This window comes from Ursus americanus, chromosome 30 (assembly GCF_024610735.1).
Source record: "Ursus americanus isolate L20-20 chromosome 30, mUrsAme1.1.p, whole genome shotgun sequence".
In the NCBI taxonomy this organism is placed as follows: Eukaryota; Metazoa; Chordata; class Mammalia; order Carnivora; family Ursidae; genus Ursus; species Ursus americanus.
In genome coordinates this window covers 15,203,608-15,226,790 of record NC_142156.1, presented here as the reverse complement: position 1 = coordinate 15,226,790, position 23,183 = coordinate 15,203,608, and the positions used below count along the sequence as shown (strand labels likewise).

At 55.4% G+C, this 23,183-nt stretch overlaps 1 protein-coding gene across 1 annotated transcript; it reads left to right on the top strand.

The window, feature by feature from the left end:
- The first annotated feature begins 551 nt into the window (after nt 1–551).
- On the top strand, nt 552–22,976 carry PLBD2 (phospholipase B domain containing 2). Its single transcript, XM_045776260.2, has 12 exons — nt 552–900; nt 6,945–7,038; nt 9,761–9,919; nt 11,551–11,651; nt 11,876–12,090; nt 15,780–15,877; nt 18,000–18,160; nt 18,790–18,885; nt 19,137–19,208; nt 19,750–19,902; nt 20,455–20,617; nt 20,855–22,976. Exons 1-12 carry the CDS (start codon nt 611–613, stop codon nt 21,020–21,022), a joined length of 1,770 nt encoding a protein of 589 aa, XP_045632216.1. The 5' UTR covers nt 552–610; the 3' UTR covers nt 21,023–22,976.
- The last annotated feature ends 207 nt before the right edge of the window (nt 22,977–23,183 follow it).

Below are 23,183 nucleotides of genomic sequence, written 5' to 3'. Positions count from 1 at the left end.
TTACCTATGATATATGCTGTAAATATTTTTTACTGGTTTGTCAGTTATCTTTTGACTTTGCTTATGGTGTTTTCCACATGCAAAAGTTACAGAAGATTTTATATAGTCAACGTATTAATCTTTTACTACATCTGAATTTAAGTCATAGTTAGAAGGCCTTTTTCCACACACAACTTACAGAGGAATTCCCCCATATTTTCTTCTATATTTGCAGTTTTATTTTTTACACATAGATGCTCATCTTTCACGGGTTTCTATTTGTGTATGGTGTGAGGAGTGGATCCTGGATCAATTAAGTAAATATACCAAAATATTAGCAACTGATGGCAGGCACATGGGTATTTATCGCGGTTGCAACTTTTCTCAAGGTTTGACAATTTGAAAAATAAACAGCTGTGGGTAAAGTGTGTTAAGCAGTTTGCGTAGGTGAACGGAGGCACCGGTGGGGTGGGGCGTGGGCCTTTAAGATGGGCCCCGCCCACCCCGGAAGGACTCGCCCAAGCCCCGCTCCCCGCCTCGCCTCGCCTACGCCCCTGTCCACGCCAGCCCCGCCCTCCGCAGCCGAGTAAAGTCACGTGAGCCGGGCTGCGGCGCCCCGCTCCGCGCCGTCATGGCGGCCCCGATGTACGGCTCCCCGGGCGGCCGCCTGGCCCGGGCGCTGACGCGGGCACTGGCGCTGGCCCTGGTGCTGGCCCTGCTGGTCGGGCTGTTTCTGAGCGGCCTGACAGGTGCGATCCCGATCTCGGGACGCCAGTGGGGGCCCAACGGGCCGGTCCCTCCCGACTCCCGCAGCCGCTCGGTGCTCCTGGACGCCGAGACTGGCCAGCTTCGCCTGGTGGATGGCCGCCACCCGGAGGCCGTGGCTTGGGCCAACCTCACTAACGCCATCCGCGAGACCGGGTAAGGGTTGGCCGGACCTCGCGCGGGACCGGCCGGGGGAGGGGTTTGCACGGGCTCCGGGCCGGGCTCCCCCTAGGGCAGTGCCCCTGGCTCCCTGGGGGTCAGTTTCCCCGCCTCTGAGGCTGCAGCACAGCCATCTGGACCAGGTCCCTGGTTGGGTGGGGGCTAATGCAGCATCCCTCAGCTCATGGGGACCAGTCCCTCACCTTCAGCCAAGGGTGACAGTACCTCTGTTACACTTAGAGACCAGATCCCTGCCACCCAGGCCCCAGTGCCTCCATCTCTGCGGAGCAGCCCCCCCCCCCCCCAACCATCCCCACCTCGCCTTGTGTCAGAAGGCTGGTGATAGCTGTTTAAGAGAGAAACTCTCACTTCCTTGATTGTGGCTTACCCCATGGGTGCCAGCCTCCTGCCTCTGTTTCAGAACCAGGGCAGCAGGACTGAGCCTGGCTTCTAGGCCAGTGGGAAAACCCAGGATCCCTAAATTCATGTAGACCCAGATAGTATTTTGCTTGGGCTCTGCTCCTTCTTTCTCTCCTCCCACCTGGTCCAGGGGAAAGTTGCTTGGCCAGATAGTTGGTATGGAGCCAAGTGCTCCATGCTTGGTAGTCATGATCAGCTGTTGTGACTCTTCCTGCCTGTCTGGGCTCCCATTTCCTTGTCTGTGGCTCACATTTTGAGGATGTGCTCTGGCTGGGAGGTTGGATGGTACCCTTCTCAGGCCCTGTACCGGGGCTTGTGCCCATTCATTCATTCACTCACCTGATGTACTTGGCCTTGGGGACACAGAGCTGAGCAAGGCAGGTCTCCATTCAGTGGGGGAGACAGAGAGTGGCAGAACGGTAACCCGAGTCAGTGGGAGTGGGGAAAATCTGCCTTAAAGCCTTGTCAGCAGGGCTTAGGCACTGGATTAAAGCTATGCTAGGATTCTTAGTGAACCCTAAGTCCCCCCCTTCCACCTTCCCACTGCTCCCATCCATTTTGCTGGCATGTATTAATTCCTGCAGGTCCTGGGGACATACAGGATACTGAGGACACCACCATGTTGATGCTTTATGGTACTTGGGAGGGTATCAGATAGACAGAGATTGTGAGGAGGGGATTTGCTGCAGGCACAGGAGCTGGGTGGGGCTAATCTGGGCAGGCTCCCAGGGAGAGGAGGCCACAGGGTGGGCTAGTTATTGTCCATGGAAGGAACTAGAGCTCTGTGGCTCTGAAATCTGGTGACCCATTCTCTGCTGACTCACACATGTTTTTGGCCCTGCTTAGGGAAGCCAAGAGGGCATGACGCATCTCTGCCTCCATGCTAGCTAGGAAGGAGGCACAGAGGGGAGGCCCAGCATGGGGAGGGGGCCTCGTCCCACTGGGCTGCGTTGCTCTGAATTATGGAAAACAGAAGTGTAGAGAGGGCTTCCTTGATGATTGTGCTGGATGGTAAACCTCTTTGTGGCCCAGCTCCTTCACTGGGTGACCTTGGGCAAATCACTTCATTTTTCTGAACCTGTTTCCTCCCCTAAAGGTGAGGCTTGAAGGGAAATTCAGTGGGATCACAGAACACATCTCTGTTTGTTTACTGAAGGAAGAAATGAGTGAAAGAGAAAGGAGCAGGTGTCCTCTGCCCCCATTTTACAGTTAGGGAAACTGAGGCCTGAGGCGAGAGCCCAGGTCTCTTCATCACTTCTCATTCTCATGTCCCCTTTCCAGCATCCTTTCTGTCCAGTTGGCCCATTTAGCACTGGGTGCTGTGCTGTAGGGAGAACTGTATCAGAAGCCCTTATTTTGGGGCGCCTGGGTGGCTCAGTCGGTTAAGTGTCTGCCTTCGGCTCTGGTCATGACCCCAGGGTTCCGGGATTGAGTCCCGCATCGGGACTGCTCAGTGGGGAGTCTGCCTCTCCCTCTGTCCCTCCCCTCTGCTTATGCTCTCTCTCTCTCTCTCTTGCTGTCTCCCAAATAAATAAATAAAATATTTTTTAAAAAAGGAAGCCCCCATATTGGAAGCAGGGAAACTGAGGCCCTTAAGATCGACCTCTTAGAACTCACGAAACTCTGAGGTTTCCTGGCCCCCCGATCAGCAGAACCTCTGAACTGTGGGTGACTGTCTCATTTTTCAAAGGGTGGAGGCCAAGGATTTGACTCTTCCGTTTACCTGGAGTTGGGATCTCGCCTCCTTCTGTCCCCCAGAATTCACCAGGGGGGATCCTGGGATTGTCAGGATCGATTCCATGTCCTCTTTCCCCCCAGAGTCTGTCCTCTCATTTGTGCTGTGTCTGACCTTGGACCGATACTCCCCATGAAGCCTGAAACATTTAGGATTTGGTGCTTGGGCCTCACAGGTGCCCCAGGAGCCAGAGCCTGCGCCAGTGTGGTTCCAGCTTTGGTGCTGGGGAGGCTGCACCCCTCCAGCCCTACCTTTCCCTCCTTCCCTGACTCCCCAGCCAGCTGCCCGACACACATCATGAGTCAGCGTGGAGTTGGGAAAGGAAGTGAGTACCAATTAAAGGGAATTATCCTCAAGAAACAGGGAACCCACTCAAATCCGCCAACTAATGAACAGCAACCCAGCCCAATAAAATGGGTAAATACCATCCCGCTGCCCCCGGAAGTCAGAAAAGGTGAGCGTGTCCCATCAAGAGTGAGGAAGGCGTGGTAACCACACGTAAGGCAGGCGGGGGGTCCGTGGTGCACCATACCCTGGAGCAGGGCGTGGTGACCGGGGGAGGTGTGTGACCCCCTGCTCAGCACACAGCAGTGGTCTGGTTTTTCTCAAACGTGGCCTCTTGAGACCCTGGAGTCATCAGGCACTAGGCACCCTGACATAAAATCACAGTGCGGCCCATAGACTCTCCAGATTAAAAAAAAGAAAGAAAAAGAAGATTGGAGAAACAAATCAGTGCTGCCAACTTTTTATTTTTGTCAAGTGAGTACATTAAAAACCAAACAACAGCATTTATTGACCTCTGTCAATTTTATCTCATAAAAGGTCGGCTATTTTAGAACCAAGTAAGCAGGAAGGATGTGTTCTTTAATAGAGAAGAGTCTAATGGGTACATTTAACTTTAGAAACGCTTGTCGGTGGTTTTCTTTTGACCAGGGATAGGGATGGAGTTTCGCAAAGTTGTCAGTCGGCACAGCGGTGAGGGAATCTAGAGGCCGTTTACCCAAGTTCAGGCGTCCCCATTTTACAGATGGGGGAGCCGAGGCTGGAAGGACCAGGAAATGTAGTATGGAGCAGGGTTTCACGTTCACTATCAGAGAGATCTAGGCTTGTACCTTCACCTGCCTCATCTCTGTGGCGAGAATGGTGAGAACCTTGCAGGGGTGGGGGGGGTGAGGAATCATTTGATTAGGCTTAGGGACTGAGGCAACGCAAGGATCCTCAGAGATCAGCCTCAGGGGCTCCAGCACTGAAGTCTGGTGGCTTGGATGGGAATGTCCCCCACCCAGAGTGTTCTGGAAAGATAAGTGGAAACCCATCCATCTGGGTTTTCTGAGGACTCAGGCAAAGTGAATAAAACCCATCTAAATGGAATCACCCCACTTGCCCTTTGGAACAAGGCAGCACACAAGGAGATGGGGGTGGGTGGTGATTGTTAGACAAATAATTAACTTTTTGTGGTAAAAAAAAAAAAAAATCCCAGTAGTTTAGAAAAGTCAGACAGGATGTGTGAGGTAAGTCCCCCCATATATAACCACTGTTAGCTCTTTCTTCCAGAACTTTCTCTGCATAAATAGGCCTAAGTGTGCATGCATATGCGTAAGCATTGGTATGCGTGTGTGCATGCGTGCTTGTGTAAAATGCCTTCACACGCAGGTTATCCTGAGTCTACCGTTCATCCTTCTCTGATCTTTTTGTTAAATGTTGTCTCTGATATCTTGTCAGCACATGGCACCCCTTTCTCATCAGAGCAGTTGCCCTGTTATGTCATTACCTGCTTACATGCCACCCGTCACCCCCGCATTAGCCTTGGGATGGCCAGGCTTGAATGTCATTCACTTTTGTGTACCCTGGGCGTCTGGCACCTGCTAGGCTCTCAAAATGGCTTGCTTGCCGAAAGTATCAGGTGAGCGTGTTTTGATCGTCTTTTCCTCTCCAGAGTCTAGGCCACAGCTGTTCTTGCCCTGGAGCTCTCAGGTGGCATGTTGGCCACTTCCCCATGAGAACGCCCTGGCGGAGAGCCTCTTCAGAGCCTCTCAGAGGCTTGAGCCTCTTCCCGGTTTCAGAGCCTCTTCCCGGTCTCATTAGCGTCTTTCTGGTGCCCCTTATTTTCTTCGTGGAAATTGCCTTAACAGATGTTTGTCCCCGAGTTACAGAAGCCACGTGGGCAAATAGTTTTGTGTCCTAGGAGCAAGGGTGAAATGCAGAACCATAAAGGAAAAGATGGATAGATTTGCCTGTGCAAAAAACCCGAAAACCTCTATCTGGCAAAAGCAAAAGCAAAAAAATCAATTCAATCAATTAAAATACAAACATATTTTCAATATTAGTGACAAGCAAAGGGCTATGTGTACATAGAGAACGTCACAAATCAATATGAAAAGATAAACACGGTGGCAGAAAGTGAGTAAAGCACTTGAACCAAAGAACTGTAAGTGACCAATAAAAATTTAAAAACAAGTGTAGGGGCACCTGGGTGGCTCAGTCAGGTGAGCGTCAGACTCTTGATCTCAACTCAGGTCTAACTCTCAGGGTTATGAGTTCAAGCCCCGCATTGGGTGTGGAGCCTACTTTAAAAATTAATAAATACATTAATTAAATTTAAAAAATTAAAAGAAGTATAGTTGAACTCATTAAAAGAATTATAATTAGAACAACACGATTGCATTTTTCAACCATTGCCTTGGCAAAGATGAGAACGATTGCTAGAAGTCATGCTAAGCCTGGGAGTGGGCGGACAGTGTCCGTCGTGGTGAGGTGGTCTCCAGCCCAGCCTGGTTGTGGGCTGGTAGCACTGGCCTCACCCGGGCGCTAGGTAGAGATACAGGGTCTCGGGCCCTGCCCCAGACCTCCTGATTAGAATCTGCCTCCGAACCGGGTCTTCAAGTGCCGTGGATGCCCGTCAGAGTTGGGGAAGTGCTGCTTCCCGGATGGAGTGGGAGCCAGTCTGCGTGGAATTGAATCCCGGCTCTGCCCTTTGCCTGCTCTATAACTCTTGGCAGTTGTAACAGCTAGCGTTGGGCAACAGTGCTGTGTAACGAACCACCTGCCAAAGCCACCGGCTTCAAAATTAACCGCTTGTCCTCATGGATCCAGGGGGCATCCAGGGCAGCTCGGCTCATGCCATGGGTCTGCAGAGCTGGTCTGCTCCGTGTTTCTCTCCTGCTCCTGAGAGCAGCGGCCTGGCCAGGGCATGTTCTCCCAGCACTGGCAAAGGCATAAGAGGGCGCGCGGAAACAAAGGAGGCCTCTCAAAGGCTAATCTTACACCTGGCATACGCTTCTTCCCATCCATATTCCATTGGCCAGAGCAAGTCATATGACTGAGCCCCGCTCAATGGGGCTAGGGAAGGACTTGGCCATGGGTAGGAGGGACCACAGAGCCACATGGCAGGGGGCACAGATAGGGAGGAGGGGCAGCAGCCAGGCTTCCACGGCACTTACGGATCTCTGTGCCTTAATTTCTTCCTCTTCTGTACTACGGGGAATAACAGTGCCTGCCTGGGGCATTGTGGGATTGCCACAAGGGTGGAATGAGTTAGTAGACGAGAAGTGACTAGAACGTCACCTGGCCCAGAGGAAGCCCTCAGTTGACACTGGCTGGTGTGATGGTGGGGGCCGGGACGTGGATTAGTACAGCTTTCGGGGGGCGGCTGTTTGTCAGTGATTATTAAAGTTAAAAATACCTGTGCCCTCTGACCCAGCAACTCCACTTCGAGGGGGATTTGGCCTGACTAGTGCACACAGACAGACGGACGGCCATTCACGTGAATGGCAGTTCCTCAGTATGTCTTTTGTGGTTTAACACTGGAGATGGCCGCGTGCCCAGCCCAGGGCTGGCTCTGCATGTGCCCCCGTGCTGACCAGGCGTCGCTCTCCTCCCCGTCTAGGTGGGCCTTTCTGGAGCTGCGCACGAACGGCCGCTACAATGACAGCCTGCAGGCCTACGCCGCGGGCGTGGTGGAGGCCTCTGTGTCGGAGGAGGTAAGGGCCAGACGGGGGAACCTGGGACTCCCGCCTCCCACCCCACCCAGCGTGCGCCCCAGGGAGCTTGGAAGCGTCTGAGGGGAGGTGCGTGCAGGGTGGGCTCCCTGCTCCACCCCCAGCCCTCCGCGTAACTGGGCAGCAGGAGCTCACGTGCATTCTTTAGAAACTGAGGCTACGTACTGTTTGATGCATATGAAGGATACAGGACATGTTCCAGGTCACGAAGCACAGCAATAACACGAACACCCAGACTAAAACGTCCGGTGTCACTGATCCCTCTGAGGCCCCCTTCCCAGCCCTGCCCCCAGAGGCACCGTCACCCTGAATGTGACTTCCGTTCATTCGTTCATTCATTTATATTGAGATATAATTCACATACCTTAAAACTCACTATTTTAAAATGTACAATCCAGTGGTTTTTCGTACATTCACAGCATTGTGCAGCCATCACCACTACCCAATTCCAGAACATTCTCATCGCCCCAGAAAGAAACACCATACCCATCCCTCCCTTCTCTCCCTCACCGCGGCCCCTGGCAACCATGAATCTACCCTCTGTCTCCATGGGTTTGCCGATTCTTGACATTTCATGTGTCCACCTTCTTTTCCTCAGCATCCTGTTTTCAAGATTCATCCCTGTTCTAGACTGTGTCAGTCCTTCACTCCTTTTTGTGGCCAAATAATACTGTCTTGTGTGGCCGGACCACATTTTATTTATCCACGCATCTGTGGATGGACACTTGAGTCATTTCCACTCTCTTACTTTTGTTAAACTAGTTCTACGACACGTGCTGAACCCTCAGACAACATACTGGTTTGCGCTACTTGATTTGGGGCTTTAGGAAAGTGCTAGCATCAGTCTCAGAAGGCGGCCCATATCAGAAGTGGGTGAGACTTCGCGGTGACAGCCCGTCTCCCGCGGCGTGGGTGGCGGTGTGACACGCACTTGGGAGAGTCATTTGGCAGTGGTAGCCTTGAGCCCACACATGCCCTAGGGCCGCTGAGTGCCGTATGATAGAGCTTCGGGAAGGAATCAGCAACATGGACGCCTCCCGGATGCTGGCTGCTGAGGGGGAAAGATGACTGCACACAGGGGGCGCCCCTATAAAACTCACGCTCCTCATTCCGACAGCAGGCAGCCGTTTTGGACATCCGCTTGGGACCTTGATGTCTGGGGAGCTGCTCAGACGCTGGGCCAGGCCGGTGCTGTTTGGGGCGCGGTGATGAGGCGGGAGTCCGTGTCTCGCGGGGCCCCTAGCCTGCCAGGAACACTGAAGCCAGGCCCCAGGGGCTCTCCTGTGAGGAAACCCAGACACACGTGCCAGGCTCGTGTCGGGAGCCTGGCCCACATTCTCTCCCTCAGCCTGCACACCAGCCTCCCCGCCCCACCGAGGGAAGCATGACCGCCCCACTGAGGCTCAGAGAGGTGAACTCACTTACCCGGGGTCACACAGCCAGTCAGCAGAGGAGCCAGGATTCAAACCCAGCTCTGTCCAACCAGAGTCTCTGTTTCTAAGCGTTTTGCTCTGCCGCCTCCCCCACTGGCCCGGGAGCGTCTCGTCAGTGGTGGCACCCAGGCCAGAACCTGGTATAGGACAGGCACTTGGGAAATGCTTCTGGAAGTATTGGAAAGCTGCATGGAGGAAGTGGCATCATTTTGAGGCCTCGAGGGCAGAGGAGAATTTGGATGTGTTTCAGGGAGATGGCAATGGAGCAGGGTCCCTGAGCGATCAATCTTTGGGTACCGGGTGCTACCACAATCCCCTCACTGCCCTGTATGTCTTGGGACTATTTCCAGTGTGGCGAGGGGTGTGGCTGGAAGTTAACCCGCCAGCCTTGGCCCCGTGAGGTCCGTGCTTTGGGAAGTTACAAATCCACACCTTTCCAGGGCTCAAATCTTGACTCTTTGATTGCCTAGAGGACTCTGGCTAAGTCAGTCACCTGCCCGTGCCCCGGTGTCTTCAGCTTGAAAGCGGGGGTGGTGAGGGTGGCACTTTCCTTCCAGAGTTGCCATGATGTTTGCATGGGTCCATTCATACAGAGTGCCATTCATGTGAGCTCTGGGCGACGCACCACGTCCCCATAGCGCCACAAGATAGGGGACGTGCCTCCCCCTGCTGGAATGCCAGCTGGGTGGATTTGGGATTCCGGGCCAGGCCTGGCTGACCTTGGCCAGGCTCACCCATGCTTCCCCAATCAGCTGGCGGGGCAGCTGGGTGGCTTCGAATGGTTTCCTTCACGTGTCTGGGGGTTGACAGTCTGTCAGCTGGGGTGACGGGGCTGATGGGGCCGACGTGGTCTCGAACCTGCCAGCAGGCCAGCCTGGGCTTGTTCATGTGACACCAGGCCGGGAGGTGTGGAAGGCCCCTCGAGGGCTGGTTGAACTGGCCTGGCACTCACTTGCACGACGTCAGTTGTGAGCTCCCTGCCGTGCCCTCGGGGCTTAGGGCAGGACGCGGTAGGGCGCGAACGTGGTAGTTTGTTGACTGAGCGAATACATCCATGGCTTGGGGTCTCCAGTAACAGAGGAGGCACAGTCTAGGGCCTGACGGGACACGAGCAGGGCCTCGTGCGGAGGAGGGCCAGCGCGAGCAAAGGTGCGGAGGGGGCCTCAGCAGGGCACCGTGGTTCTCCGCGGCCTGGATAGGGGTGAAGAGTCAGCCCGAGTGGGGAGCCCGGCTCTCCCACCCCTACCCTGCCCGCCGTGCCTGCCCCACAGCTCATCTACATGCACTGGATGAACACGGTGGTGAATTACTGTGGCCCCTTCGAGTACGAAGTCGGTTACTGCGAGAAGCTCAAGAGCTTCCTGGAGACCAACCTGGAGTGGATGCAGGAGGAGATGGAGCGGCACCAGGGCTCTGCTTACTGGCATCAGGTGGGTGCGGCCCCCCTGCCCTGTGGGTCTGCTCTGGGGACCTGCCCCTGCTCTGGCTGCTGCCGTCCCGGCTGGCTGGCTGCCCATCTCCCAGGCCTCTTCCCCAGCCCTTCCCCCCTCTCCCTCCCTCTCTCCTTCATCCATCCACCCACCCACCCATCAGTCCCCCCTCCCTCCCTGTCTCCCCTTCCTTCCCACCCAGCCCCCCGTGTGTCTACTGTGTCAGCACACATACCACCCACAGGTTTATCCGTCTTCCTCTCTCTTCCTCTCACCCATCTGCCACCCCTGCCCATCTTAGGCCACTTCTCAGTTCTCCCACCAACCACCCCCCAACCGTTAACATACCCCATTTGGCTGCCTGTCCATCTCCCTGCCCACCGTCTACCCGTCTGTCCACTGCCCCCACACACATGCTTCCCATTCACTTGCCCAGCTGTCTGTCTGACCAGCCACCTTGTCTGCTTCATTCCCCACCTTCCTCCTGGCCATCGGCCATCGAAGCACCTGTCGGTGTCAGTCTGTCCATCCGTAGCTCCGTCACGGCTGCTCTGTCTCCCCATCTGGAGCCGCCCCATTCTGTGGGGATGATGTCCTCGCTCCTTTTGCACCCTGTCCATCCCCAGCTTCGTCTCTTGCTGACCTCCTCGCTCTGTGGTCCAGCCTCCCTGACCTCCTGGTTCCTCGAACAAGATGTGTTACCTCTTGCCTCAGGGCTTAGGACCTGCTGCCCCTTCTGCCCAGAGCACTTCCTCTTCCCCCCACCCCTCACCTCTGTCCCGTCCCCCCACTTCCCTGTGGTGCTCTAGTGAGGGCCTCAGAGTCTGTCTGCAGCGAGACTCGAGCCCCCCGAGGACAAGGCGGGGACCACATCTGCTTTGTTCAGCACAGCCTCCCCAGCGCCTAGCACAAGGGCCAGCACACAGTAGGTGCTTTACATGTAAAGTTGGTTGAATGTTTACTGATAGAAGAATGGATCTGTCTTGTCCTGTCTGCCCATCCAGTCTGCGCACCCGACTAGACATCTGTCCTTCTGTCCCGCCTGCCATCCACCTGGACGATTGCTTCTCTGTCCTTCCCTCCCTCCTACATAACTTCGTGGCCATGCAGCCATCTCTCAGTGCTGCCTGACTGTTCGTCCACGTGTCTTAGCTTTTTGTTCATCTGCCCATCCCACTTGCAGATGCGAACAAAGTGCCTGGTATATACCCAGAGCCGACCAAGGCCGCACGGGGGACACAGCGATGACCTCCCTAGTTAGCAGGGGCGGTGACCATGGGGAGAAGTCAGCTACTGAGACATGTGCCCTGAGGCAGCAGTACAGCCAGGAGCTGAGCTCAGAAGAGGGAGCAGTTGGCAGTGGGTCAGGGCTGGCCGGGAGGCTTTCTGGAGGAGGTGGCTTTGAGTTCTTACGGGGGGGCTATTTAGGTTGGCAGAGGGCAGAAACAATTAACTAAGTGATGGCAAGACAGTGCTTGGCACAGAGGGCTGGGTACTGGGTAAGGGGGGTCAGGGCTACCTGGGTCCCTCCTGCCCTGTCTGGATCCCCAGACCAGAGCCCCTCCCATTGCAGGAGAAGGCGTGAGCCCCCGGGGGGAGAGGCCTCACCCCGTCTGTGCCCCTCCCCCTAGGTGCGGCTGACCCTCCTGCAGCTGAAAGGCCTCGAGGACAGCTATGAAGGCAGTATGACCTTTCCAACTGGGAGGTTTACCATCAAGCCCTTGGGGTTCCTGTAAGTGCCACTCCCAGAGCGGACAGGGTAGGGGAGAGGGCCATGTACCTTATCGCCAGACAGACTTGGGCTCCAGTCCGGGTTCTGCCACCTCCTGGCCCGGCCTCGGACCGCTCACCTAGCTTCCGGAGCCTCAGCTTGCTCCTCTGTGAAAGGGATGTGGAAACGCACTCCCGGCAGGGCAGGCAGGCCTGGTAACCCTGTGGCACCCCCGCCCTCCTCAGCCTGTTGCAGCTCGCCGGGGACCTGGGAGACTTGGAGCCCGCCCTGAATAAGACCAAGAGCAAGCACGTTATGGGCTCCGGCTCTTGCTCTGCCCTCGTCAAGCTGTTGCCTGGCCACACGGACCTCCTGATCGCCCACAACACCTGGAGCTCCTACCAGAACATGCTGCGTGTCATCAAGAAGTACTGGTTCCAGTTCCGGGAAGACCCGCAAGGTGGGTGGACGTGGGTGTGTCTGTGTGGGCACAATGCGGGGGGGGAGGGGTGCGCCCGGAGCTGTGGGCCTTGGCCCCGTGCACCCCGTCCAGCCGCTCTAGGAGTCCATCTTATTGCTGACATTTTTGTTTCCTTTTAGTTCCTTTTCACTAGGTGTATCGGTTCCCTGTTGCTGCGAAACAAATCACTCCAAATTTGAAACAACAAAAGCTTGAAACACAACCGTTTATTTTTGCTAACATGTCTGTGGGTCAGCCGGACGGTTTGGTTATGCCGGGCCAGGCCTGGCTGATCTTGGCTGGGTCGCTGATGCTTGGCTCAGCCAGGGTGAGCTGGCTGACCCAGGATGGCCTCATCTGCGTGTCTGGGGGTGGCTCTCCGCTGGGTGTTGGGGCAGCTGGGCTGGCTCAGGCTTATTCGTGTGACATCTGGGCAGGGCAGTGTGGAAGGGCTCTTGAAGGCTGATTGAAACGGCTGCGACATTCTGTTGCTCAGAGCAAGTCAGGTGACCAGCTCCCATTTGAGAGGTGGGGAAACAGAGCCCAGCATTTGATGTGAGGGATCGCAGGGTCACACCGCAGATGGTAGGGGTGCAAGCACGGGAAGAATTACAGCGGACGCTCAGTGCAAACACTCAGCTACACAAGGAATGCATGAGTACGCTCTTCCTGTTGAATGTGGGAACTTTGCAGCTAAGGCCCCAGTACCCCAGCAGGGCTTCCCCCTCCGATCGCTGGCCCCAGCGTCCACCCCAGAGGTAGCCACTGCCGAATGTTTGCACTGCCTCCTTCTTGGCGAAACTTAAAAATTGAATGTTGCCAGGAGGTGGCGAGGGGGTGGGGAAACGTATACCCTCGTCCTCTGCTAATGGGAGTACCGGGTGGCGCCGCCACTTTGAGGACGAACCCAGCCAGTAGCTAATACAGTTCAAAATCTGTCACTCCCGTGGTCCAGCAATTCTTGGCTCAGATCTGCCCCTAGAGAAACATTTCAACTTCTGCATAGAAATGGTGTACAAGGATGTCACTACAGGAATGTTGGGAAACAGCCTAATGCCCGTTAGCGTAAGTAAATTTCTGCGTTGACACGTGTGCAGAGAAGCGTGCACATCACACGTGTGCAGCTGGAAGTGGCATATTGCCCACACCTGTGTGTAGCACCCACACTGAGAAACAGAACATCCCCAGCCCCCCCGAAGCTGCTCTCCTGGCCCTTTCCAGTCACGTATCCCCACCCAGCCTAATCTCCATCTGCCTCTCTCGGCGCGGAGGGGGTGTGCCTGATTCTGCGTGTCACGTGCATAGACACAGCGCGTGCTCGCTTGCGTCTGACTTCTCTCGCTTAGCGCCGCGCCTGTGAGGTTCACCCGTGGTGCTGTTCGTAGCCGCGGGTCTCATGGTCATTGCTATGGATCCATGAACATTGTAGTATCTTCTGACAAAAGCCTGCGGAAGGGGGCGCCCGGCTGGCTCAGTCGGTAGAGCGCGTAACTCTTTGATCTCGGGGTTGTGAGTTGTGCCCCGTGTTGGGAGTAGCGAGTATTTAAACAAAGAAACAAAAACCTACGTAAGTTACACACATATGGTATAGGAAATTGGAAAATACACTTAAACCTTCATATACCATCGAAATCACTTGAACACCCCATAACCTACAGGAGATAATTTCTGTGAATATTTGGTTCTGTTTTTTTTTCTAGACTAGAATGTACCTTATTTTTCCATTTGTTTTAATTGATTTTTATCATGCTAGTAATACACGAATACATTCTTGCTGACACAAATTCCAGCAATGCAGGTGAAGAAAGACCTCTCTTGTAATACCCTTCTTCCAAATTCCGGATCCTTCCTCAAAGGATACCTGCTGCCATTTTGGTTTGGATCCATCTAGATTTTTTTGCACTAGATGCACTTATATTGTGTATATATGAACCTTGTTTTTTTTTTTTAGTTAATAGGCTATTTTTTAGAAAAGCTTTAGGCTTACAGATAAATCGAGTAGATAATACAGAGTTCCCACATACCTCACTGCTCCTTTCTCCTGCTATAAACATGTTGCATTGGTGGGGTACGCTCGTTACAATTGACCTACCAATGTCGGTACGTTACTGTCAATGGAAATCCATAGTCGGCATTTCAGATCACTCTGAATAGTATGGTCGTGCAGATTTTGGTCAACGCACGATGATAGGTATCCACTTTATGGTAGTATACAGCAGTTTCACTGCCCTAAACGGTTTGCTTTCTGTTGTTGTTGTTGTGTTTTTTTTTTTTTCAAAAATAAATAAGACCATACCGTATGGATTGTTTGCAGCTTGGGCCCTTTGCTCAACAGCTGGCCTTGGAGAATTTTGGATATTGCCACGTTCAGTCCAGCTTTTAACAGCTGATGTTAAACTTCTAACTAGTTCTCCACTGGGGGTTTGGGCCACGTCCAGGTCTTTGGTGTTTCAGTCGGTGCTGCGGCAAGACAAGTGGGCCCCCAAGGGAAAACTGTAGGTTAAAAGATGAACATAAGTAGGGGCGCCGGGGTGGCGCAGTCGGTGAAGCGTCCGACTCTTGAGTTCGGCTCAGGCTGTGATCTCAGGATTGTGAGATGGAGCCCTGCGTCAGGCTCTGCACTGAGCACAGCGTCTGCTTGTCGCTCTCCCTCTGCTCCTCCCCCCACTTGCTCTCTCTCTCAAATAAATAAAATCTTAAAAAAAAAACAAAAAACAGAGGGGCGTAATTAGCGGCGCCTGGGTGGCTCAGTTGGTTAAGTGTCCAACTCTTGATTTCAGCCCAGGTCTTGATCTTGGGGTTGTGAGTTGAAGCCCAGCATTGGGCTCCTCACTGGGTGTGAAACCTACTTAAAAAAATAACAATAAACAAGATGGGCATAATTAAACATTTTAGGCTCTGGATACATGCAGCCAGATTGCCTCCAAAAGTGGCTGGTCCAGTTCACACTTGGCCACAAGTCTGTGAGTGTGTCCGCTTTCCCTCAGCCTTGTCAGCACTGGGTGTTACGTTCATTTCAATTTCTGCCATTCTGATGGGTGATAAATGACATCCTGGGCTGTGCTCCCCCCCCAACCCATGGCTATAAACACACCTTTAGGATGTATATGGGGGGGGGTCTGGACCAACACATGCAGTCATGTGACCACCACTCAGTAAAGACGGAGAACATTTCTGTCCCCCCGAGGCAGTTCCCTGTGCCCCTTTGTAGTTATTCCTCAGGCAACCACTCTTCTTGTTTCTTTCCCATTAGGTTAGAAGAAAATATAAATCTGCACTGATTTTTTAAAATTTCTGGTAGTAAAAAAAAAGAAAATTCTGGTTGTTTATTTATGTATTGGTTTATTTATTTTATTGAGGTGAAAGTCACACAACATAAGGTGAACCATTCTAAAGCGAACAATTCCCCGGCATTTAAAACATCCACAGCGTTGTACCGCCACCACCTGCATCTAGTTCCCAAACACCTTCATCACCCCAGAAGGAAACCCCAGGAAGCAGTCACTCCCCAGTCCCCTTTCCCACCAGCCCGGTTTGCTAAAATACCAGAATGGATAGAGGCTCCCCCAAGGTCTGCTGCTGCCTACCTGGAGGCTCCAGCTCTTGGGTTGGGGTGCGGGGGGGGGTCCCCAGGCGGGCTTGTCTGACCTGCACCCCCGCCCCCTGCCGGGCTCACTCTCCCCCCGCAGAGAACTCTCCCCTGGCTCCCGGCAACAAGGTGGTCTTCTCATCCTATCCCGGCACCCTCTTCTCCTGTGATGACTTCTACATCATGGGCAGTGGGCTGGTGAGTGTCCCTCCCATGTGGCCTTTCTCCCCCGGGCTGGGTGTCACCCAGCAGTTCTGGGCAGGTGGGTGGATGCAGGCCACCCCCCATCCCACGCTGGAGCCTCTTCTGCTGTGGTACTTGGACTACTGGGGAGGGGCGGGTGGCTTCTTACAAGCAGATTCCCAGTCCCCCCGGGGGCCGCCAAGTCCTGCAGACTCCCCGGACTCTGCATTCGGAACCAGCTCTTCATCAGTCGCTGCTCTTGGGGGCCCTTGACCTTGACCTCAGTGACCCCGTTTGGCTGTCTTTAGCATAAGCCATCCCTCTCTCCACACTTGCTGTTTCTCATCCTGCCTCCCCTCCTGCCTTCCTCAAACTCCCTCTAACCCGGCCAGGGTTTCTGAATAAGTGTTGTTTACAATGTGTTGTTTTTATCGGTTTTCCTGGCTGGGGTACAGGCTCATTTAGAAATCTGTTCCTGGCACCCCTCGCTGGGGCATTGAGCCCTGAGATTGCAACACGTGGAGGAGAAGAAAACACCGCTCTAAAAAATACCCTCCAAGCAGAAGGTGCCAGTCTCCCTGTGGGAGCGGCGACAAGGGGCTCTTTCCTTCCCTGCTACCTTCTGAGAGAAGTGGGGGGCTTAGTCCCCTGAAATGGGGCAAGAGGCATGAGAGGGCCAGGTGTAGGTGAGGGGACCCCTTGCAGCAGTCCGGCTAGGGAAAGGAGGGGACAGTCTGGGGAAGGACAGCTGAGGAGGTCTCACCCGGTCACCTGGGAGGGGTCCCGGCAGGAAACGTCCCTTCCATCGGGGTCTTTCACTGTTTGTGCCACAGACCCCTTTGACAGCCTGGGGGGCTGTGAACCCCTTCCCAGCATAACATTTTCAGATGCGTAAACCAAAATACATGGGATCATAAAGGAAACCAGTGATACTGAAATATGTTTAGCGAAATACCACATAAATAACATTCTCGTATCATCGATGCGCTGTTTTGTTAACTGACAACATAGCAACATCTGGGAGCCGGTGTGCTAACTACCATAATTTCGAAGGAACAGGGAGCGTAAATGATGTTTTGGGATAGGGGCAGCCCTGTCCTGTGGTGGGAACACATCTGAGTTCTGTTGGTGACGGTCTCCGGTACCCCTCAAGTCACGGCGGTGGGTCACCTGTGCTCGCGATGCGAGGAGATGCTGAGTTCCAGTTTGGTGGCGGTGGGAATGAAGAGGTGGTGTTTTCCCCTCCAAGTCTTCAGACTCCCTGAGTGCTACCCCAGGTTCAGAACTCACCCGCCCTGAGAGGGGAAACTGCCTTCCAGGGCTTTCTAGGCTGCGCTGATCTGAACCCCGGCCGTGGCTTTGGATGCTGGTTGAGGGACAAGGAAGGGACAGGCTGGAAGGAGTGGACGAAGGTGTTGCCACCTGGGCATTGCTCTCAAGAGGCTTACTTTCCAGATTTTTCTTTCAAGCATCACATTTATGGCTGTGCTATTGTTTAGCTGGTTTTTTGGCTTTGTATGAAAGAGGAGGAAGCGTGCTAACATCCTGCTGTAGAGGAACCAGCATTGATTTAAGAACTGGAAGTTTGGTGGTCAAATCTTGGCCCATCCACTTATCATACATGACCTTTGGCACGTCTCTTAGCTTCTTCAGGCCTCAGTGTACCTTTCAGTAGAAGGGGGCATTGGTAGCCAGGCTGTGCTTTTCCCAGGAGGGCTGTAAGAGGTCAGTGAGGCTGTGGTAGTCTACCAGTCTACCCCACCCCTACCAGGCTAACAGCCTCAAGCCACCCGACTTTCCCTGCAAAACTGCAAGGAAAGGGTAGAAATGGGACGCTGTCTCCCCAGGGAAAGAGTTGAGTGACTTGGTTGGGGGAATTGGGTCCATAAGGAGCACCACCTTGGGCTCTCCCAGGGTCTGTTCCCCAGGGCAAAGCGGGGTGCATGATTGTGAATCCCTGTTGGCGCTCAGCCAGGGAACCAGTGAGGAGTGTGTACCCAAACCAGCACATGAGGTTTTAAAAAACTGGAATCAGTGTATGGACCATGATTGATGCAGCACTGCCACTTGGTGGCAGCATGCCCCAGTTCTAAGTCAGGGGGCCCTTCCATGCAGCGCCCCCTCGGCCCTCCCACAGGTGACACTGGAGACCACCATTGGCAACAGGAACCCGGCCCTCTGGAAGTATGTGCAGCCCAAGGACTGTGTCCTGGAGTGGCTGCGTAACGTGGTGGCCAACCGCTTGGCCTTGGATGGGGACGCCTGGGCAGACATCTTCAAGAGGTTCAACAGTGGCACGTGAGTGGGCTCCTGGCACTGCGGCCTCCTCACTCAAGAAATGGACCAACCTCCCCGCTAACAGTCAGAGCCCAGGGACCTGACGTGGCACCAGGGCCACATGCCCCACACCCCCTGCAGAGCCCTCTCATGGCACCTACTGGAGTTGGAAGGTGTCTTAAAGTCTTCTCCCTTGTTTTAGACTTAGGGAAGCTGGGGCTTTGCCTCTTTTCTGCAGGCTCTTCCTTCCAGGGAAAGGCCCCCAGAGGGAGGCCAGGGCGAGAACTTGGGGTTTGAGGGCTTCAGAGACGGGAGGGCCATCTGAGCAAGTGGGCATGGGTCAGTGGGGGCCCTGTGAGCCAGAGACACCGGAGCTGGGTAGTGCAGGGTCTTAGAACGTCAGGCTAAAGAACTGAACTTTATTCCAAGAAGCATTAGGGAGGCATAGACTTCTCTGGAGCAGACAGACAGCATGCTGGGAGCCGAGGACACCTGGTCAAGCTGCAGTGTCAGGGCGACAGTCAGATGGCAGGACACCCCGCCATGCCACCCCTTCCCCTTGATTCCTTGTGGTGCAGGGGACTCGGGCAAGGGGCAGTCTGGGGCAGTGACCCCAAGGTGTGTTCAGTCCTCCTTCCTTGGGCATGCAGGTACAACAACCAGTGGATGATCGTGGACTACAAGGCATTCATCCCTGGCGGGCCCAGCCCTGGGAACAGGGTGCTCACCATCCTGGAGCAGATCCCGTGAGTGCCCTGGGAAGGAAAGCAGGGACCTGCCTAGGGAAAAGTCTGGAGGCATGCTGGAATGTGTGTGGGAAGGCGAACCTCTAAGGAAGGCCAGGTGGGAGGGGGAGGCAGCCTCTGACTGGGGGAAAAGATCCAGGACCTAATGTGCCTCTGGGCAATAGGGAGCCATCAAGGGTTCTTGAGCAGGGCAGTGCCCACAGGTGCCCCTTTTCTCACCGGTCTTGCCCCATCTCTCTTCTTGGTCCCAGGGGCATGGTGGTGGTGGCCGATAAGACCTCAGAACTCTACCAGAAGACCTACTGGGCCAGCTACAACATACCGTATGTCCCCACCCCCTGCTTCACCCCTATTCAGTTCTCTGTGCTGGTCAGGGGTCCATCCCTGCATGATCTTTTCAACCCACAGAGCAAAGAAACCACCCTGGCCTTTCTCTGGCCGGGAAAGCCCTGCCAATTTGAGGGCACAGTGGTGGGACTTAGGTCTGCGCCCACAGCAGGGTGATGAGGGGTGGCCAGGCTCAGGTGCCGACCCCTGCCGTGGCTCCCCCACTGCGTACCAAATGAGAGATTTGGTCCTTACAACCACCGCATGGTAGCCACGGCCCCTGTTCCCATTTCACAGACGAGGAAACTGAGGCCTCCAGCCTAACTTTCCCCAGGCACATTCCCCAGCTGTCCAGCAGTGAAGTCAGCTTGGACCGCAGAGCCTAAGCTTGGCCACCCCCCAGCATACACAGAAGACGTGACTATCGCTGTCCTGTCGTGGTTGTTAGTGATAATGTCGTGCTGTGGCCGCCCCTCCACCTCCCCGGCCAAGGCCAGCGTGGGCAGAGTGGCGAGTGACCGTCCTTATCCCCCACAGGTACTTTGAGAGTGTGTTCAACGCCAGCGGGCTGCAGGCCCTGGTGGCCCAGTACGGGGACTGGTTCTCCTATGATGGCAGCCCCCGGGCGCAGATCTTCCGGCGGAACCAGTCGCTGGTGCATGACTTGGACTCCATGCTCCGGCTCATGAGGTGCGTGGGGGAGCGCGAGCCCTGAGCCCCGCAGAGCTTTCCGTGCGCTCCACTGGTGCCCGGGTAAACCTCGCCACGAGCCCAGGGGTTCACAGGGTGGCGGCTGACCGTAACCACACGTGAAGGGGAGGGTGCTGACCCGCTGCTGAGCGGCCACCCGGTGCTGGCCACCGTGCTCGGTCCCGGAGGAATGGCACAAAGCAGGGAGCAGCCTGGCTGTGGGAGATGTGAACTCCGTCGAGCACTCACACTGATGTGGGTGCGGAGCGAGGACGGCCTGAGCCCCCAGGACTGCGATGAAGGGGCAGGATGGGGTGTCTAGCCTGGGTCGGGGATGGGGGGCCCTGAGGGGCCCTGGAGGAAGGGCTGCCTGAGCAGATGTGAGGACGGGCATAGATGATGAGGTGAAGGGTGAGGGAAGGCTGGGGCGGGGGGCGGGGGGGCGGGAGCTGGGCGTGTGAAGCCAGGTGCCTTGTTTCCGGGTCTGCTACCACCGGGAGCTCGGCCTCCCCTTCCCAGCACGCCTGATGTCCCCTCCCTTCCCACGTCCAGGTACAATGACTTCCTGCATGACCCCCTGTCACTGTGCAAAGCCTGCAACCCCCAGGCCAACGCAGAGAACGCCATCTCAGCCCGCTCTGACCTGAATCCAGCCAACGGCTCCTACCCTTTCCAGGCCCTGTACCAGCGCTCCCACGGGGGCATAGACGTAAAGGTGCTGCCCCGCCCCGGGCCTGGGGGCAGGGGATGGGCTTAGATGCCGTCATCGCTGTGGGGGACGGGGTGGGGGGCTGGTGGTGAAGGCTGGGGTCAGAGCAGATGGTGGGGTGGGGGGCAGGGTCAGCATGGGGCTGTGGGTGGGGTCAAAGGGCTGGGGTCAGGGCCCTCTGGATTGGGGCAGCTCAGAGCCTAGCCCAGGCTGGTGCTCAGTGACCTCTGCCCTGGCCCCCAGGTGACCAGCATGGCACTGGCCAGGGCCTTTCACATCATCGCAGTCAGTGGCCCTACGTGGGACCAGCTGCCCCCGTTCCAGTGGAGCTCCTCACCCTTCAGCAGCCTGCTGCACATGGGCCAGCCTGACCTCTGGAAGTTCTCGCCCATCGAGGTCTGGTGGGACTGAGTCTCCTTCTCTGCCCTGCTGACCCCCAGCGGGGCCACCCACCAGCCACCACCCTGACCTCCTGCCCGCTCCCTCTGTGGGCTTCGTCCCCTGCTGTACCCAGATCGGGGACCTGGGTCTGCCAGGTTCACTCTCGTTTGGGTCATCTCCTGGGTGGGACACGGGGCCCAGTGGGGCCCAGAACTGACTCGTTCACTCCCCTTAAGTGAGGGAGTGCCTCCCCTGTCCCCTGCCATTCTGCATCTCTCTCTCTACTCTGTCTGCTTCTCTCTTTCTCCTATGCTGGGGCCCTGTCCTCATGCTGCCCCCTCTTGAGGGTTTGGGAGGGGTCCTTGGATGGGGTTTGGGGCCACTGGTGGAGCAGGAGGGGACCATTCCAGTTCCTGCCTCCCAGCGTCATTCCTGCTGGTAGCTCTGGGACTTGTGGGGTTTCGGCCTGAGACCTGGGCATTGCGTCTGGGTGGCATCGGTCTTTCTGTCTCCTAGCCCCAGCCACTCTGCTCCCTCAGGAAGCAGCCCCCTTGTTCCCCCTCTGGACAGATTCCCTGAGGACAGAAACTTGAAAACAAACAAAAACCAAAGTTTCTGGTGACTTGTGGCTGGAGGGGCCTTCAGGGGCAGACAAGAGTGTCAGCCGCTATGCTGCAGCCTCATGTCCCCTGCCCCCGACTTGGGCCTGCCCCAGCCTCAGGGCGCTGCCCACAGCTCCCCTGCTGTAGGAACCAAATTGCAGGCTGTGCTGCCATTAAATGAGAGGCCGTGGCCCCTGTGCTGTGCTTTTTCTCCTCTCTGGTTTGGGTTCTGCACCATCTACCCATGCGTTCTCCTGTCCATTCTTCTGTCCACTCATCTGTCCATTTATTCATCTGCTAACCCACCTACCCATTGTCCATCTGCACTGGCTTCCATCCATCCATCCATCCATCTACTCATCTGTCCATCCAGCCATCCACCCACCCAACCACGCATCCATTCACCTATTCCCCCATCCACCCGTCCATTCACCTATCCGTCCGTCCGTCCATCCATCCATCCATCCACCCAACCACGCATCCATTCACCTATTCCCCCATCCACCCGTCCATTCACCTATCCGTCTGTCCGTCCATCCATCCATCCATCCATCCATCCATCCATCCATCCATCCACCCATCCATCCATCCACCCATCCATCCATCCATCCATCCACCCATCCATCCACCCATCCATCCATCCACCCACTTATCCATCCACCCATCCATCCATCCATCCATCCATCCACCCATCCACCCATCCATCCATCCATCCACCCATCCATCCATCCATCCACCCACTTATCCATCCATCCATTTGTCCTTCATCCATAGATCCATCCGTCCATCCATCCATCCACCCATCCATCCACCCATCCATCCATCCACCCACTTATCCATCCATCCATTTGTCCTTCATCCATAGATCCGTTTTCCGTCCACCCACCTGTTCATCTGTCATCCATCCATCCACGCATCCACCTATTCATTCATCTATATCCATCTGTCCGTCCATTCATCCATCCATCCGTCCGTCCATCCAGATGTTCTTAAGCACTTTGTTCTGGGTACTATCCCAGGGCCTTGTTAACCAACAAGACTTTCCCAAGTTCCACTGTAGGATACAGATCAACACAAAACAGAGGCTGTCACCGTCTGATCTTAGCCAGCTGGTTGACCCCAGGCCTCCACGCCTCAGCTCTTAGGGGGACAGAGGGGTCTGCCTTGCCTTTTTGGGGGGTTTTGTGCTAACTCGGGCGGGACAGGCGAGCTGGAAGCAATCCTATTCTGGGTAGCTTTTCCTGAACTGAGTGCTATCTTAGTCCCACCCTGTCCCCCAGGAAGAATTCTGGGGCCAAGGGGCTGATGGTTTGCTGTCCCTGCCAGCCTGTCCTTGATGTCCCATCCCCTATAAAATACATGTCTGTCCCTCCTGGCTGGAAGTCAGTGGAGAAGCCTGTGTCTGGGGTGGGTTTGACTCTCCCCTGAATCTCACAGCCCCTGCTGTTTGTCGGGGTGGGTAGGGGTTCTGCAGGCCCATGTGGATCTGCGTCAGATCCTGAGGGGCTAGAGGGGTCTCAGGCTTCACTCGGAACTTGGGGGTTCAGGGAATCACGTGGGGCTGCTATGGCTGGTGTGCTGGTGTCCCT

Excerpts from the sequence above, each read along its gene's own strand:
- PLBD2 (XM_045776260.2), top strand. The coding sequence starts at position 611 with ATGGCGGCCCCGATGTACGGCTCCCCGGGCGGCCGCCTGGCCCGGGCG. Across the intron at positions 19,209-19,749 it reads TGGGCCAGCTACAACATACC|GTACTTTGAGAGTGTGTTCA; the intron begins GTATGTCCCCAC and ends TATCCCCCACAG. Across the intron at positions 19,903-20,454 it reads TCCATGCTCCGGCTCATGAG|GTACAATGACTTCCTGCATG; the intron begins GTGCGTGGGGGA and ends TCCCACGTCCAG.